At 41.5% G+C, this 19,736-nt stretch overlaps 1 protein-coding gene across 1 annotated transcript in view; it reads right to left on the bottom strand.

The window, feature by feature from the left end:
• The window catches only part of tesmin (testis expressed metallothionein like protein), a 50,167-nt gene that overhangs the window by 6,820 nt on the left and 23,611 nt on the right, over positions 1–19,736 (bottom strand). Inside the window, exon 5 of the mRNA XM_033636038.2 lies at positions 15,670–15,772. Coding sequence (XP_033491929.2) covers positions 15,670–15,772 — 103 coding nt within the window. The remainder of the gene's footprint in view (positions 1–15,669; positions 15,773–19,736) is intronic.

Here is a 19,736-nt window from a genome sequence, read left to right as displayed (position 1 = left end):
ATTTGGTAAAATCATAACTGGAGATTTAAAAGCTTTTTCCTCTGCATGCTCTTTGTTCTCCAAACACAGACAGCTAGAAGACACCCATCTCCACAGGAGGTCTCACCTCACACCTCAGTGAGACACAAGTCTCACAACTTGATTGGACAGGACTTTTTCAGGACATGCGACTCTGATGTCACAGGCATCTGTAGATCTGCTCCCTTCCAACAGATTTCTTCCCGTTCTTGCTCCAGCTGCTATAGCAGCTGCACCCCTATTTCCGGCTGGGCCTGGGACAGCAGAGGCCCAAACCCCTGCTCCATAGCCCAAATCACTAAAGGGAGGGCAACTGATCACAGACTCTGTTGCAAACACAAGGCCATTGCAACTAGCTTTCCAGCAACAAGGAACTAAGTGAGTTAGCACCCAGCATCTAACTCTGCAAGGACCCCAAGCTACCAGCTTCCTCGGATCAGAACCTTTGGAACAAAGGACACAACAAAGACTGCAGCTGAAACCACACCTTCCCAGCCTTCTTCTGCCGACTAACAAAGCAGTACACCACCAAGTGACTCTTTCTCCCATCCACTCAAGGATCGGTAATGTAACAACTGGGCATAGCTTATCACAGCTTTACAGGCTAAGCAAGACTGTTTGACTTGTTGTATGTGATTTGATGCTGTTCATTGAGTTATTGTTGTGATTGTTGGCAGTTAGGTCATTGATTAGTTGGCTTCGCCAAAGCTAAGTGTTTAATTTGCTAATACTGTTCACAAACAGATTCTTGCACACAACTAAACAATCTCTGCACTAATCCAGACCGTCTGCAACACAAATCACATTCACATAGACTCATTAACAAACAGGCTTTCAACAGAGCTACACCCAAACAGGCATCTCAAAGTTCCCGCTTCTTTTCCTTTGTCTTTGTCCTGACCACATGGTCAGACAAACACCTCCCCCGAAACTGAAGCAGCCTTGATTCGGCCATTTTGGTAGTTCTCTGTCGTCAGCCATTTTGTTTTGTAGGCCAAACGGCTCCTTGATCATCACACCCGCCTTTGTCTTTCTCCTCTTTCTCTCTCTCTCTCTCTCTCACACACACACACACACACACACACACATATACACACCAAGCTTGTATATAGTTAGTTATAATTTGTGTGTTTTGGTTTGCTTTGCTAATTTGTGAATAAATATAATTCTTTGGAATCATGCCTGCTGTCTGTTTAATGTTGCATAAGGGTGAATGAATAGTCAACCTCTGCTGCGTCAAGAACTCCGAAATCCTTCAGGCGTTACTGTTAATTTTGGTTGTTGTCATTAATTTAATTATTAATCAAACTCCAAATTAATAGTTTAGCGTATTTTATGAGACTGATATCTTTAACTGGCTATCATTTTCCCTTTACAGGAATGGTGCCCCACGAGGTGATTTAATGTTAATTAAGTCACATTATTTAACATAATTATTAATTATTAATAATTATTAAATATTTCCAATAGCTAATTAAATCCCAGCATATTTGGTGCCTCCGTGTGAAACCTAGTGTGTTGACCCCAACATTTATGGTGCCGCAGAGTGAGGTAAAAATATGTTAACCCCAACATCATAAATGAGACTATGCCATTTACAGAACATCTGCTCATCTATTTGAAGCCTACTCCACACATACACAGGTATTTTAAAAAAGCAGCGCTTTAAAACTAAATTTCTGTCCAGACTAGCGTTTTGGCACAGTTTCAGGAAAAATCCCTGTCATAATACGCCTGAAGCATATCACATGTAACATCCCGTTACAAGCGAGACTAATGATGAAGCAGAAAAACATGATTATTGCTCACAGATAATGCATTTGTTATTGAAACATTCATAACAGCATACGTGTTTGTCTCCCTTTTTTCATCATTGCAGTTCAATGCCAGTTTGTGTCTTACATATAAGTTTTCCAACATCAATTCTGTAAATGTACAGACTGCAAATCTGTTGTTGTCGCACAGTAGGCACCTGTAGCAGCAGCATATCCATGTTTCATTGCTCTGTGTGTGTGTGTGTGTGTGTGCCGTAATTAATCGCAGGCATCTTTATGTAGTCTTGTTCATGACGCACAAGGACATTGGTCACCGCCTCCACACTTCGTGAAACCGATGCCTTGCTCAGCTTGAATCAGTCTCCCATCACCTCCAAAAAAACTACCCACTGCATAAAAACGCAAAACCGCCAGAAGATGTACCTCTGGGCTGAGGGCAAAGTTGCACTTGGTAGCTCTGGAAATGGGCGGGGACGCAAGTGCAAGCAGATTCAGGATCTCCTCACGTGGCAGCCGGTATTTGGACAGGATGGCACTGTCTGAGAGGACATGAAGTGGACTGAAGTTTGTCCTTATAAAATGATTAACATGAACCAAATGGCTACGCGGACAGCGACGCCTTTAGTTCAGTTGACTGAGCACAATGATACGCTGTAATGCAACCATAATCTCGTCTACAATGAAGCAAGCAGAGGCGGCGTGCTTGATTGCCTATATAGCTGGTGCCGCCCACTTGATTAGTTTCCATTAGCCTCATTAGACTTCAATTTGATCAATTTGTCAAGTATCTGTCAGATTTCAATATATAGTGGTAGGGTACAGCCTGTGGCCTCATCAGAAAACACATATTCTCAGTTAGTTAGCTCCATTAAATAAATGAATGAATGAATAAAAAAATAAATGACAGGTAAGTGACGGTGGCATCATAGGACAAAAAGCCTTGCGCAGACAGCAGAGTTTTTTGAGTTTTTCAGGACGAGGTGAATATTTACTTAGGAATCTAAACCATGTTACGATATGTTATAGTTTACCAGTGAGATATAGGTTATCTGTGAAATATGTGTTAGGAGTGTTTTATTTCCAATTGTTTCGGTAACATGAGCATTAGCACAGTAATGCTAAAATAACACGTTTTATGTGATAGTCACGGCACAGTGCGGTAAATATAGGTTGGTACGATTATAATATATGCGTTTCCAGAGTGTTCTTCCACAGGACACAGGGAGATGAGGGAGAGGGAGAGGATGAGGAAGAGGGAGAGGGAGAAGAGGAAGACCAGGGAGAGGAAGGGGGCGTGGGGGTAGAAGCGGTGCAGGAACGGCCAGGCGAAGAGGTGTGTCTCGGCTACCCAGAGGGAAGAGGAGGAGGACAGGGTGACAGCCTTCACAGCAGCGCAAGAGGAATCAACACATTAGGCTGTAGGCTAGGCTAACCATTTAGCTGTAGCTCGTTGGCCAAGGCTAGGATAACGTTAGCACGTAAACGTAACGTTAGCCGTCACTCGAACTTAGACGAGAGGGAAAAGTAGTTGCAAACATGAAGCCAAAATGATTTTAAAATATCAGATTGAATTACCTGTCTAGCAGAAAGCAGGCCTTCGCAACCTCCGCATCCCTTGTGAAATCCTTCTTCTTCAGGATTTTTTTCCACCTGGAATGAGCAACACCGATATTCACTTGCGTTTTGTCCCGTCCTCGCTTATCTGATATTTTTCTTTTATTTGGTGGCGTGGTTTCCCTCTTACGGGGCAAAACGTGTGTGTTCCTCCATTTAAAGTGCGACAGAATCATAAGAGTACAAAGCAGGTTCATGCAGAAGCGCCCCGGATTGATGGTCACCTTAACCGTCTCCAGTGACGGCAAGTTCTAGGTAAACGCGAAAGGCGAAGCGCGTATATCCCTTTCGGCCACTGTATTCAAATATGGCAATGCAAGAAGGCAGCCTCCAGCAGACCGCGCCCTGCCTGTGTATATATAAAGAGATCATTCTAAGCCTATGAGAAAGCTTCCATTTGTATATGAATTGCATTACACTTTAGTAAATATATATTTATGAAAGCAATAGTTGATATTTGCTAATAAACAACCATGTAAATTACACATTGTAACTTTAATAAAGCTAAAACTGTGACAGGATGAACAGAGCACATCACTAAGGGACAGCTTACGCGAGGTTCAGACCGCCCTTCTTAAGACCCTTTGTGTCATACAACATCCATGATCCTTCATAGTGGACAAAAATGTCTACCTACAGGGATGTCGTCATTTAGCCATTTGTTTTAAGCAATTATTCCCAAAATATTTGTGACCCATATGGGGCTTGGTCTTGACTCAACATGGAAATCACTTTTGGCATGGGTTTCAAGATTTAACCCCTTCCAGGCCAATTGTTATTTTTGTAAACATATGTTATTTCTCTATTGTCAAACTGGCCTGGAAGGGTCAAAATCTTGAAATCCATGGCAAAAGTGACTTTCAAGTTTAGCTAAGACCTAGAAAGGAAAAATAAATGCAAAAAAGTTTTGAAATAGTACAAATTATACAAAATGTATTTTAACAACATCCAAGATCCTTCAATAGGCTAAGTGGACAAAAATGTCCACCTATAGGCGGTGTCATTTAGCCATTTGTTTTAAGCAATTATTTCCAAAATATTTGTGGTGAACTATATGGGGCTAGGTTGACTAAACATGGAAATCACTTTTGAGATGGGTTTCAAGATTATAACCCCTTCCAGGCCAGTTTGAACACACAGTGATTTTTTGAGGGCAAAAACACTAAAGTGGGGTAGAGGACACAGAAATGCTTTTGCAATAGATTTCTGTGGTGGTAATCACAAGGTTAGGTGTGTCAGTGACCCCCAGTAAGTCTGGCTTGGATGACATAATCATACATCCACCCCCCAGTCCCCCTCTCACCTCCCTCCCACTGACTCCCATTATAAAAAATACCAAAAACCACACATTTTGATCCAGTTGTTATTGCTAATAAAGAAGAAAAGCACATGATTTCTCTATTGTCAGTGGTTTCTCTGTTGTGAAAGAGGTGTGCCATAGAAATAAAGGGAAAATGAGAGTCCACAGGCTGGTAGTTCACCTCCTCCTTCTCCTCCTCCCCCTCTGAGGCGCTGTCTGTCTCAGGTGGCAGTTTGTCTGAATCCAGGACCTCCAAAATCATGTCTCTGGCTTCAATGATGGTCAGTTTCTTCTTTTTTTCTCTCTGCCATTTCTCTTGGTCTTTTCCTCTGACTGTCTTGGGAAAAACATGAGCTCTATACTCACCCACCTCAACTCTACACTGCATTTTTGTAAACAAAATGGAGCTCTGTTTTGATTACGCCAGCACTGTTATTGAGGGAAAACCTTTGAAGTGCTGCAGGTGCAGTGAGTGAAGGAGTCCATTGGTGGAATATCAACTGGAACCCCTTGATTACAAATTTTGACCTCACACCAAAGGAACCCCTGACAACAGAGAAATATTGTCTTTTGCTGCAATGGCAGTGGGATCAAAATGTGTGGTTTTTGGTGTTTTTTATAATGGGAGTCAATAGGAGGGAGGTGAGAGGGGGGCTGGAGGTGGGAGTAGGATCATGCCATCCAAACCCCCTTTGGTTGGGATCATTGGCTCATGTAGCCCTGTAATAAGCACCAACATGTTCCACCCCAAAATTATTTTTGTGTCCCAAATTGATAACAAGCCCAAAAAATGGACTTAAATGCTGAAAATTGGGACCTCCAGAGCTTACCCAAAAATACACCCCCTTGCCAAAAATCATCCCCCTATGACCTTTCGTTTGACCGTGAGGAGTTTGGGAAGTTGGGGAGGTGGACAAAAAATGTCCAGGGGTCATCCAAGGGTTAAGATATACCTTTCAGAAGATATATCTTAACTACGGAGACTCTGGGAAACAGCCCGTAAGCTTAAGGGAGACCTTAAGATACAATTTACGATGCACGTAGCGCTAAGAAGGCTATGGGAAACGGGGCCCAGACTAACATGGTGCATAAATGATTCTACTTCTTAACAGTGAGATGGATAAGTCAGAGTTTACAATGAACCTGGGTACAAATCCAAGGTGTCTCAGATTAGTTATTTGTGGTGTCAAAGTTTTTAGGACCATACAAAGAGAGATGTTGAGCTTTTCAAATGATGATCAGTAAGTGTGTGCTCGTTAATCACCCCTTAAACCTCTCAAACACTGCTGGAGAGTTTGTAAGTGTGCAGAAATTATTTGTACTTGAAGAAAAAAACAGTCTCAATGAAATTTTTATACAACCTTTCAACTTGATTCTAATTTCTGATACAGGATTTAGCCTCACTGGATTAGTTTAAAGATTAAAAAAAACATAATGACCAAAAGTTGACCAAAATATTTCCAAATTAAATAGCCTTCGTTATTTATCTCATTTACACGACAGCATGTCATTTCTGTCTCTACAGGGTGGCACGTTTACAATTGCTCTCTGTATCGTGCACGGCAGAGTTCCACCCGGATGTGCGCCCACACACACACACACGTGAGCACACACGTGAGCACACACAGGTGAGCACACTGCCACCAGCAGACAGAGAGCGCACGTCGGCAAATATGTTGCGTCAACCACCTGAAAAGCAGACAAAAATATCTGTGTTTTTTAAATGCTCCCAGAGTGGTGAAGATGGTGTAGGAGAAATGTTCCGATGTTTAGCTCAATTTACAGTTCAAATAATTGTTCAGTTGTTAATTTGACTGCTATCATTACAAAAAACACATGAACACCATGATTCCTTTAAGTATTTCTGTCAGTGTAGTTCATTAAATTTATGACATTCTACATTGAACTATAAAGTAATTGTCTTACAAAGTACATACATGTTCAGTATAGTCATTTGATGTAAGAGCACTCCACTCCACAGTATAGACCTAGGTTCCTAGATTGTCTAGTCTTAAAGGGGACCTATTGTCACACTTGTGCTCCTCTGCTCACCTCATGCAGTACTTTTCCATTTCCTCTGCTCCACTCTGACTGCCAGCCACACCCATCTCATCAAGGCAACTCTGCTCACCTGCTCACTCAGCCTGCCACCTAATCAGCCCAACTCCACTCACCTGCTTTCAATCACTGACTGGCTCAGTATAAAGACTCCTGGGGTGCGTCCCAAGTCTCTTATTTTTATAGTGCTACTGCTAGCTCCTCGCTTGAACCGGAAGTCGTTCAAGGTCCGCCATCTTCTAGGCCGTCCCAAGTCTCTTATTTGTGCAGCGAGGAGCTAGCGCTAGGAGCTAGCAGCAAGCTTTAAGCAGCTACGAGCTAGGATGGTCGAGAGGTTCCTAACAGGAAGTCTTTTTCAGCTTGAGGCCATGACGTATAAATATCCGCCCCCTACATCTGGCCCATTTGAACGAGATGGCGGAGAAACAGCGCAAGTGTACCCGTTACATGCATTCTTTGCAATGAAACGCTGTCATTCACATGCCTATGTGACTACAAAGAGTAACGTTAATGATATTTTGTGCAAGACTGTCATGTTGTTATTAAGTTTATTTCATTCACAACCCGTTGCGTTGTTCAGCGGACTGTCACTGATGTGTGGCTGTTAAATGTGCAGCTGCTCATGTCCAGAACCACACATGTTGATATAACACCACGTGCACACACACACACCCAAACACATTTGCCCATCATTAACTGTCCTGCATGTCATGTGAGTGGGATGTTTAATAGCTTGCTGGTAATATTAATTAGCCTATTAATATTAATATTAATTAATATTATTACTTTCATGTTGTTGTAAACTACTGTCATTACCGTCTGTCCTGCATCTCTCTCTGTCACTGTCTCCCCCTCTGTCTCTGTCTCTCTAACTGTATCTCTCTTTCTGTCTCATTGTGTCATACGGATTACTGTTAATTTATCATGCTGATCTGTTCTGTACGACATCTATTGCACGTCTGTCCGTCGTTACGGCTTTGATCAACGAATATAATGAGACTTGGGATGTACCCATAGTAACGCCAGACGCTGGCTGCTTTACGGAGCAGATCCAGCGGTGCCGCCGTCATCAGGAATGGACGTCGCTTCACGTGACGCTTCAGAGTAAGGCCGTCTCATGTCTCTTAAACCGACAATGCTCGCTCATTGTTCCTAGTGCTAGCTCCTCGCATATTTTCCTAGGCGGGAGGGGCTAAACAGCTAGTAAAGTCAGCTAGGTAAGATAACTAGCAGTAATTTAAGAGACTTGGGACGGACCCCTGCTTTTCACACACTCACTGCCAGATTGTTCTTCAACCTCATGCAAGACATTCCAGCATTCCTTACCTGCCTGATCTCCTGTTATCGACCCTGCCTGCTTCTGACCCGTCTACATCATCTGCTTCCCGGTAAACTCACCAGCCTTCTGTCCCTGACCACGAGTTCTGACTCAGCGTCTCTGGTTTCCCTCTGTCTGTGGCTGTGTGGTGTTTTACCTGCCACAGCGTTTCAGCGTGAGTGCTTTCACCTACCTGTCTGCCCCTGAACCCTGAGACTGTGTGTGGGCTCTGAGCCCAAAGAATGAACCGTTAATTGTATATCTGCGTTGGCTCAAGTTTTCTATTTATTCTGTTTCCAAATTAAAGTCATTACCAACTGTCACCGAGTGCTGCATTTGGGTTCAGTCACACTCGTTACACCTATTATGCTTTTGGGGGTTTTCCCTCTTCTTTAGTGTGTTATATAGCATTTTATCTGCCTCTATAAGGTCTGCTAAGTAAAAAAAAAAAAAAAAAAAAAGTCCAGGCTAAAGAGAGTCTCCCTACAGGCACACAACTCCTGACCTGCCTGAAACAGCTCATTTGAATTTCCTGCCTTTACCGTGAAGTTATTTCATAACAATGTGCAATTAGCATGGCACACAGTGCCCGCCTGCCAGCCACTGAGCCACACCCCAAGACACACCTGCTCCGAGCAGAGGTGGAGGAGAGAGGCTGCAAAGTTTGAACTGCTGAGGAGCTGTTGAGGAGATGCCATGTCTAGGAGCCACTGCTTTCTTCATTGTGACCAAAAATTACCCTTGTTTGGACTGCCAAAGGAGAAAGGAACAAAGAAGTGGTTGGAATTTATTTTTGATACTATTCCTCCACAATACAACCCGGACATTTTATTGTGTTCCCTCTATTTTCCTGAGGACTGCTTCACAAACTTTTCACTGCAGTTAATGCTGAAAGACGGGGCACTTCCCTGTTGGACAAATCTGGAGATTCCAGATCACAACCTGTAAGTATGCTTTGAGTTGTGAATTTGTTGTGTAAAAACAAACTTGGAAGCTGCTACCGAGTGTTGAAGTGTGGAGTAGATGGCTGTAGGACCTAACCTTAGGCTGTACGTCCAGTGCTTAACTGTAGACCTCGGCTAACTGGCTAACCAAAGCTATTGTTTTGAAATGCTTTTGCTACTCGGCGTACAATAAGTTAAACTGCTAGCTGGGTGGTGTCAGTAAGATAAATTTAATGACTGAATTGTGAAGAATTTAACAGAGCTAAGATGTGCAGCATGTCCATATTGACAAAAGTTTAAACATTTCTATGTGTGATGCCTGAGCTAAGCAGCTACTGCCCCTAGCTCGAGCGATTAGCCAACAGGCAACAGTCAGACCTGGGGTCGAAATTAAGAGCTGCATTTATTTGTCAAAATGTGCGGCAGTACTCGGGTTTGATTGTGAATCGGCTTTTAAGGAGGACTTATTATGCTTTCTCCCCTTTGTGTTTTACACAGCATTATAGCTGCAGGTCTCGGCTAACTGGCAAACCAAAGCTACTGTTTTGAAACGCTTTTGCTATGTGGAGTACAGTAAGTTAAACTGCTAGTCTCAGTAAGATGAATTTAATGATTACATTGTGGAGAGTCTAACAGAGCTAACAATTTGCAGCATGTCCATATTGACAAAAGTTTCAACATTTTATCTGTGATGCCTGATCTGAGTAGAAATGGGGCCGATCCGATCCAGTATCGGGTTCCAATACCAACGTAATTCACGCATCAGAAATTTCTAATCCACCTGCGGAAATTTCCAATCCATGAGCCATGTCTGTGCTTTCACGTTTCACGCCGTGTCTGTGCAAGTGTTGCACGGTAGCCTATACTGGTACCAACGGTAGACTGCGGTACTAAAACACGACAGTACATATGAAACCATAATGTTGGAGTACTTCAGGTACCACTACTGTGGAATAAGTTCAAAGTCCAATCGCAAGAAGGTGAGTGTCCATGCGCCGTCCAATAACGGCGCGTGCTGGCCACCTGGCACTCAATATGCCGCTGCAGTGGCATTTCAGGTATTAGCTAAGCTATTGAGTATCTTTAAGCAGTGAAAGTTATTAATTTATTTTTACTTGTAGTTTAGATTTGTTTATATATGCTACAGTGATTTGTTTTCCACAGAGCTCTACGGTGTGAGCATTTTACTCGCATTTGCGACTAAATATAGTTTTGTGCGAGCAAAAGAAATCATTCAGGAGCACGCTGTGCAAGTACAGATTTCAACCAGCAGCAGAAACAAAAGGCGAATTCTGCCAGTTGTGGGTTGAACGGGGGTCACATACAAAGATAGGAATGAATTCCTGTCAAATATGGCGGCCATAGTGCTCCGCGGCACAAGATAATGGCTTACCGGCGACGGAGAAGCCCAGCTCCAGGTCCAATAATTTCCTCTTCTTGGTGTCATGACTGCCCAGAAGTACCTGGACAGCCGAGCCGTGGCGGCACACATTTCTCTCTTTGTGGCAGGTAATGGTCCACAAACCTCACCGCACTGAAGGGACTGGCTGGTGGCTGGTTGATTTTTGGTTGATTTTTATTTTATTTATTTCTTTTATTTTGATCCCCCCTATGTTAATCACTTATTGATGCCATTTTTAAAGTATGAATAAGTCAATAAGTAATTTATTCTATTGAAATACCATTGATGTATTATAGAAGTGATTTATCTTTTTATAAATGACAAAAGGCATATCTGCCTAATTTTTGCTGTGGTATCGTGATACTACTCGGAACCGTGATACTGTCACTGGTATTGTACCGTGGGTCCCAATTTTGGTATCGTGACAACACTACTACATAGTAGTGTCTACTTGATTTGTATCTGTGCTGTTTAGATTAATATGACAGATATTTTTTGTTTTTTGATAGTGTATATTGCACTAGTAGTTTAATACTGTCTTGGAATTTAATAAATATTGACAATCAATTTGAAACCCTTACAGTTGCATATTTGTTTTCAGGATGGGATTTTTCCTGTTAACAGGATTCCCTGCTTTTCTGACATCCTTTTCTGACCTTATACTTACCTAAAGCTGACTTTTGGGACATACATGCATGCATACATACGTACACATCAAACTTAAAATCAACAATAATGATAATAATATTAAAGCAAACAGAGCACTGGTATCGGAATAGTATCTGTATCGGCAGATATCCAAATTCAGGTATCGGGATCGGATCGGAAGTGGAAAAAAATGTGGATTGGTGCATCCCTAGATCTGAGCAGCTAAGTGCCGCTAGCTCGAGCGATTGGCCGACAGGCAGCAATCTGAACTGCATTTATTAGCTAAGATGTGTGGCTGTACTCGGAGTTTGATTGTGAATCGGCTTTTATCATACGTTTTATGGAAAATGTACGACGTGTTTGTTTACTTGAAGCTCTGGTACATGGAGGCTGTTCACAATATCGTTACTAAACATTGTAGTTAGCCTGAGTTATACAGCTGCGGAGGTATTTATGTGATGAAAGGACCTTGTGTGTGTGTGTCTGTCTCTACATGTGTTTTAATACGTATGTTTGGTCTACTGATTTTACAGGGAGGGGACAACACTGTTTAGCGTTTTAGATGTTGACTATAGATGGGTACTGAAATCCGGTACTAAATTAGCCCCAGGGCTAAATTATGAAAGAGCGTAGCATTTATAACCTCTGACAGTATGTTCTTTTATCGGTACTTTACACATTGTGGTTTAATTCATCATCATCCTGCAGCCTCTCATATGCGCTCTGTGCCTGGGGTGAACAGCTCCACATGCACACGCCTACACGCCTACACACTAGTGTTGTCACGATACCAAAATCTTTGTTTCGGTGCCAATACCAATATGAATTTCGATAATTTTCGATACTCTTCGGTACTTTTCCTAAGGAAAAGTCCTTTTGGATACAAACCTTTAGAACAATAAATAGTAGGGGTTTAACGGTACCAAAAAAATCATGGTTCGGTAAGTACCTCGGTACGGACGTCACGGTTTGGTAACTCAAATGTTCCACCAAGTTGGTGTTGTCTCGTGTTATCTCCCTTTGCGAGGCAGACACTCTCTTGTCTTTTTTCACGTGCGCCAGCTGCGAATGTTGATACAGGTGTTGTCATACACACCACTTGCTCCAATAGGAACAAGAAAGGTGTTTATGTGCATAAATGAGTAAAATAAAATAACTAAATTAATGAACTGAATCAATTTCAAAGTACCGGTATTTTACAAATGCAGTATAGTACCGTTTGGAATACTCTAGTACCGCGGTACTATTTTAGTACCGGTATACCGTGCAACACTACTACACACCTACACGACACTGTAATCTGTGAACAGCTGTGCGGTCACAGTGGAAACAAAGTGAAGATAACTCAAAAGTTGCTCGATTTGATGGCAGCTACACTCGTTATTGTAAGTGTAATTAAACCTTAGCGAGTAAGAAGCCAATAATTTATCAATACATGTGTTCAGCAAGCGTAAACATGTAGACAGCGCGATATTCAATATGCTCTGTCCACAGTCTCTCATCCACTGTCACTAACCTTATGTCTTACACGCTGATTTAGACAGCATGCTAGTACGGCTGACAGTGAATTGTTACTAATAAGCTCAAATGACAGCTGTCTGTATGTAGACTAACTTAGTTTGACACTTATCGGAAAACTTGGGCAGATACTTTTAAACTTAGCTGCTGGCTGAGACAAACAGCCACTCTTATCTCTACCAGCACTAATGTTACCTGCACGCAGTGAGTCACATCAGCAGAGAGGGAGCAGGACAGAGGAGAGGAGGACAGCATAACTGACTTACCGTGACTAATAAAAACTTCACTCAGTATTGTGAAGTCAGGAATATTATTTATATAGTGACTTTGCTGTTGTAAAAATTACTGTTGCTGCTCTGGAAACATTTAGTTATATTCAAAATATTCAGTTATCCTGTTCTGAATTTATTCTTTTTAAATGAATATATTTTCTAAAAAGCAATTATTTAGAAATGAGAGAACCGCTAAGAGTACCGATAAAGTACCAAATCAATAAGGAGTATCTAACAGTAGTAGTATCAATAAAATCTTAACGATACCCATCTCTAATGTTGACTGTGTTATGATGTTGGAGTAGGAAAAAAAATTAATTGTATATATGTCTATATAGACACGCATACATACACATATTTTCTTTCATTTGGATTTTCGGATGTCATCAACACCTATGAAGGGCCTAGGTTTCAAACCAAGTATGAGACCTCGTATTGAGTTGGAGGAGAAAGAGGGAGACACTTAAACAGAGCAGGTAGACTCTCATGACTTAACATGTACCCCTGGCGACTCTGTTATTACAGAGGAATGAGCAAAAAGGTATTCTTTTAGTTTAGTTTTGACCTCAGCAAAGGCTGTAAAACAGACCCTATATGCAGTAATTTGTAAATAATCTTATTTTTATTACCAACATAATACCATCAGATAAAAGAGATGAAATAGTTGTGGCAACACTTGAAATATATACAAGAAAGGTGGATTCAGGGAAGCACTTCATGTAAAAACACAAGGAACTCACTATTTGAATTCAATATTTTACAGACTGTAGATGACCTGATGAGGCTCATCTTCCCCAAAATCCCCATCCCAAAGGACCTGGCATCCCAGTATGAGAGACCCTCAGGGGTAGCTGGAGGCCAACGCAGTGACCAGCCAGATCAGAAAACTCCTGGCATGTCCAACACAGGGATGGATGCCTGAATGGAAAGAAAGAAAAAAGATGAAACGCTGCTGTGTTTATATTTATGTATCTATTATATATTATTTAGTACGTTTTTTTTTGTATTTTTTTTGTTTTTTTACATTTGCTAAAAATAAAGTTCTTTTGACAAAAGACTTACTTGTCCTTTCTTTATAAGTGTGTTTTTTGATATAATGAAACCTTAGTGTTTAGAATTGAGTTTACACAGTTGTATTTCATTGCATGTCATAAAAATGTATTCTTCTTCAGTTCTGTGCCCAAGGGTCCATAGTCATATCTGTAAATGTTGTAAATGTTCTGTGGGGTGTACAAACAGTCAGGCTCCAGGCCTGGATGGTGTATCAAACATGTAGGATGAACTGGAATCTGGTCCATTACCCCAAAACCTAATAGGTAAAAAAGACACAAGACACTGTTTAAGTAAGCAAATAAAGTCTCAGGAGACAACATCACTGCATAGAACAAATATTGATCCAGGAAGCAAAATGTGTTTTAATATGAAACTTTGATTTTATATAAATGATGTGGAGAAACTGTGATACACTGGTACATTGTACATATTGTAGATTACAAACACAAGGTGAAGATGATTATAAAATGCAGCTACATTTTAGTAGTGGTTTCAGTAAACATGACAGCTAAGACATCTGAATGTACTAGTTATTTCTATTACGTTTTTGTATAATACAGAAATCTGTCATCTCAATCTGCTGTGGTAAAATTGATAAATTCACAGGTTAAAACTTTTGTAGTTTGAACGGGTAATGCGTTAATAGCAGAATTTATAATAACTTTGGTATTATTACCCAATACAAGCTACGCTGGTCTGATCATAGATAAGCCTGCTTAGATAAAAAAAAAAAAAGTAGTTACACCACAGCTTTACACCAGGTCATATAACTGCTGAGTGCTGCTGTTGGTGTTATCACGTTATGTAGTAATTGACTATATTGTTAGAAACCTTTTGTACTCTGCAGCAGATGTTTCCAACTTCATTCAGTCAGAGGACTGACCTACAGTTGTTACCATAACATCAGATAAATTACAGTTATCATGTTGCAGCTGAAATAAAAGATGGCTACAAAATAAATACTTGCCACTGTAAAACGTCCTGCTCCAGTCTTAGTTGCGAAAGTGCTTTGGAGTCTATCGGTTCGTGTTTCTTCACTCCAATTGATAATGGCGGGCGGCCACGGTCATTAGCTTAGTCTCAGCTGTTGTTGTCTGTGCCAGCCTCCGGAGGTGAATTCAGATAAGGTAAGGGGCGTGATGTTTCCAGTACACGCTCTTAGCGTTGCACCAATCACAACAGACAAGAGTGAGCTGAGCAATCAGAGCAGACTGGGCTGCTGGGGAGGCAGGACATAAGCCCAAACACAGCCATTCAGACAGAGGTGCTGCAGCAATGATCAGTACAAGACAAATAATGTGTGCTTTGAACATTGAAGCATATAAATCTATTACTCTAGACCCCAATATTACATATTTATATCAATATGACCCTGAAAATAAGCATAATAGGTCTCCTTTAATAATGGCCATACTTATCTTTTTTTGTCAAATGGTTGGACTGCCACATATTCACATTTATAAAAAACAAAACATACACAGGAATAAGGGAGAATACTTGGATGATCTGAGTCATACAGGGGGTCTAAATCTGCCTTATTTTCAATGTAATGATTGCCCGTCTTATTTATGGGTGTTTTCTGCTTACCGTTTAATTCATGCGTCTCTTTCTATCCATTAGCGTCTTCATTTATTCTACTTATTTTCTGACATTTGAAAGACTTACTGTGAAGCACTTCAGTAAACTGACACAAATACATTTCTTAAGTTTATGATGTGAACATGTTCACACAAAAAAAGCATTGCAAACCTTAATTGCCTTCTGACGATTCATTTCATGCTCTGCATTGTTGTGGCAGTTGGAGCAGTCACAGTTGCTGCACATCACTCCACTGGCAAAACACTCACAGTAGCTGAAATAGACAAACACACAAAAATCCATATGAAACTACATCAAATAACATATAAGGTACAAGGACAAGGATGCCCACTCTCACCATCCCCATTTGCTGTTTTTATAGGATCACTCGCAGCAGCAGTACAACAAAACAATAAATTTGAAGGAATTCGGGGTGCCAGTTCACAACATCAAATTAGTCTTTACGCAAATGATTCATTATTACATTTACAGAACCCTACCATGTCACTACAGGAAACTTTCAATATCATTAAGTCTTCACAATCTCTCACTACACAATTAATTAGACAAAAATCCACTTTATTAACACTGTCTGAGGACACTTGGGATTCTGCAACTCATGATTCCCCCCTCCCACTTCACTCTGGCTGGCAACATAAAATGTTGGCCATTGACATTTTTCCTGGGCTGTCAGAGGTCCTGGACCTCAATTACACCCCTTTGCAAAAAAAAGAAAGAAAGAAAAACAACTAGTATTACTGCCACACGGTTGTATGCCTCCACGCACCAGTCAAGTTGCAGTTACAGTTTACATCCATGTTTATAAAAACATGCTTCCCACTAGGGCTGTCAACAAATATTCTAAATTCGAATTTGAACAAAAAATGGACCTTCGAATGTGAAAACTGATATTCGATTGTGGAGAAAAAAAAACACCACCGCAGCTGTCCTCTTTGAGAGTGGGCGTTGGCCTGGGCCGCTGCACTGAACGCACTGCATAAGGCCACACCGCCCGCGGAAGTGCTACGAAGCGCAGTGCACCGAAATTCTTGCGCGAGCCAGAGCACTTACGTTCACATCAGACGCGCATTTCTCCATGCTGGTTGACAAGCGGTTCTGCACCCAGCTGTTGTCTCCGTCACCCAGGTTGGCACATTCACACCCAAGATTAGTGTCACCGATTCAATATCTGACCACATGTCTCCCCTTCTGTTCCTGAGACATTGAGTCATGGCCAGAAAAATGTTTTTACAGAACATTATGTTGCCACAGTGAAGCTGACCTTTGACTTTTTGAGTATAAAATGTCATCAGTGTTTCTCCTATCATTATATTAGAGGGGCGCCCCGTCCCCCCAACGGCAACCCCAAAGGCCGAGGACCCTATTGTTTTTGGTACGTTTATTATTATTATTATTATTATTATTACTATTATTATTATTATTATTATTATTATTATTTATTCTTTTTTCATTCTTCCGCTGTCTGTTTGAACCCCAATTTGACCCCCTAAACATGCTCAAAAACTCACCAAAATTGGCACTTATGTCAGGACTGGCGAAAAATTTGATAAGATGAAAAAGTGAGTGTCAAAAAAGTGCCAAAATGGGCTTTCTAGTGCCACCTAGACACAATAAAATGGCCGCTGCGGACCGTAGGAATGTCGTAGAAAGATCAAACCAAAACTGGCTTGTTCGTCTCATCGAGACCTAAAAACCACACACTGACACCCCTGACCTAAATCCAACAGGAAGTGAGCTAGTGCCTCTGATAATAACATGAGTAAATGTGGAGAAATTGTCAGCTGTGAGCTAGACATCTTAAACTTGCGACCAAGATCGCATTTTTTGACTCTACAAACATAAAAACCAATATGTCTGCGTTCGGGACGAGTGTATCTCTCTGCTGGTATGCTCAGATTGACGATTGGACCCACGGTTTGGGAATAAAAGGGAGGAGTTCAAGACATTTTAAAGCCATCTCCATCTGCCTGGTCTCACACAGCTTGTCTCTCCCTCTCAGTGACAGACTCAGGATGTTTGAAGGGCAGGGTTGAAAAGGAAAAAAGGGCACCTACTGCATGACATGGGGCCCCATTGGTGTGCAAAAAAACATGCTACACATGCTCAAAAACTCACGAAAATTGGCACACATGTCAAGACTGGCGACAAATTTGATAAAATGAAAAAATGAACCCTAAAAGTGCCAAAATGGGCTCTCTAGCACCACCTAGACACACTAAAATAGCCACTGCGGCTCATAGGAATGTCGTAGAAAGATCAAACAAAACTGGCTTGTTCGTCTCATCAAGACCTACAAATCACTGACACCCCTGACCTAAATCCAACAGGAAGTGAGCTAGTGCCTCTGATAATAACATGAGTAAATGTGGAGAAATTGTCAGCTGTGAGCTAGACATCTTAAACTTGCGACCAAGATCGCATTTTTTGACTCTACAAACATAAAAACCAATATGTCTGCGTTCGGGACGAGTGTATCTCTCTGCTGGTATGCTCAGATTGACGATTGGACCCACGGTTTGGGAATAAAAGGGAGGAGTTCAAGACATTTTAAAGCCATCTCCATCTGCCTGGTCTCACACAGCTTGTCTCTCCCTCTCAGTGACAGACTCAGGATGTTTGAAGAGCAGGGTTGAAAAGGAAAAAAGGGCACCTACTGCATGACATGGGGCCCCATTGGTGTGCAAAAAAACAAGATTTGACCCCCTACACATGCTCAAAAACTCACCAAAATTGGCACACATGTCAAGACTGGCGAAAAATTTGATAAAATGAAAAAATGAACCCCAAAAGTGCCAAAATGAGCTCTCTAGCACCACCTAGACACACTAAAATAGCCACTGCGGCTCATAGGAATGTCGTAGAAAGATCAAACAAAACTGGCTTGTTCGTCTCATCAAGACCTACAAATCACTGACACCCCTGACCTAAATCCAACAGGAAGTGAGCTAGTGCCTCTGAAAGTAACGAGCAAATGTGGAGATATTGTAAGCTGTGAGCTAGACATCTTAAACTTGTGACCAAGATTGCATTTTTGACTCCACAAACATAAAAACTATATGGCTGTGTTCGGGACAAGTTTATCTCTCTGCTGGTATGCTCAGATTGACGACTGGACCCACGGTTTGGGAATTCAAGGGAGGAGTTTGACACATTTTAAAGCCATCTCCATCTGCCTGCTGTCACACAGCTTTTCTCTCCCTCTGCTGCATGCAAGTCATTAATCGCCATGACAACGCATTCACTCTGACACACACAGCCCTGTGCGTGACTCACAATGTTTAAAGGACAGCTTAAAGGTTCATTCCCACTGCCGCGATGCGGAAATGCGGCAGCACTTTTCCGCATTTAAACCATACACACAGGCGCGGTACGGACGCGTTGCGGAATTTCGCGTTGTTGTGTTCCTGCTTGCTTTTTGTAAACTTGTCTTCATTGGTAGCCCTGAAATGTATCAGGGCTCGTGTTTTGTGTGGTGGCCCTGAAATGTGACAGAGATAACAATACTTTCTTTTATTTTATTTTTTTTTGGGCTACCTGTCAGATATTCGTTAAGTTATAAGTTTAGTTTCATGCAGTATTGCAAGTATTATCACAATGAATACCCAATCTGGTGACTTTCATCCACGTTAATGTTTCACTTTTTGGGTTATAAGTTGATATTCAACCGAATAACCTGTACCACAACAACCGACGTAACTTATTCAGCGTAAAGTCACCAGATAATACAATTAGGGGTGTCAAATTATCGCGTTAATTGCGAAAAATTAATTACAGCCATATTTAATGCGCTATGTTTTTTGATCACGTTAATCTCATTTTTAATCTCTAACTTTACTGTTTCTGTATGCCACAGAGTTGCCTTTTATAAAATCTGTCTGTAGGCGTACGATTGGGCTTCTTTGTGCTTGAGTTGTGGGAGAGCTGCAGCGCTACAGAGCAGCACTGATGGCTGTCCTCTGCAGTGGTGGTCTGCTCACTCAGGACCCTATGAAAAGCTGTCTGCCCTAGCACGTAAGTATCTGACCTCCCCGGCAACCTCCGTGTTATTTTCGAGACAATCAGGGCAGGATTCAGGATTCAGGATTCAGGACAACTGCTTGGATTTCGGGACTGTGCCTAGTCCAATCCTGCCCTGACTGTCCCGAAAATTACACTAGAGCAGAGTCTGGAGTAGTTATTGCCCTATAAAACATTAAAACTGATCATGGTGGTTGAGT

The sequence above is a fragment of the Epinephelus lanceolatus genome, chromosome 5, assembly GCF_041903045.1.
Source record: "Epinephelus lanceolatus isolate andai-2023 chromosome 5, ASM4190304v1, whole genome shotgun sequence".
Classification (NCBI taxonomy): domain Eukaryota; kingdom Metazoa; phylum Chordata; class Actinopteri; order Perciformes; family Serranidae; genus Epinephelus; species Epinephelus lanceolatus.
Note: the sequence above shows the minus strand (reverse complement) of the source record. Positions and strands in the feature narration are given on the sequence as shown.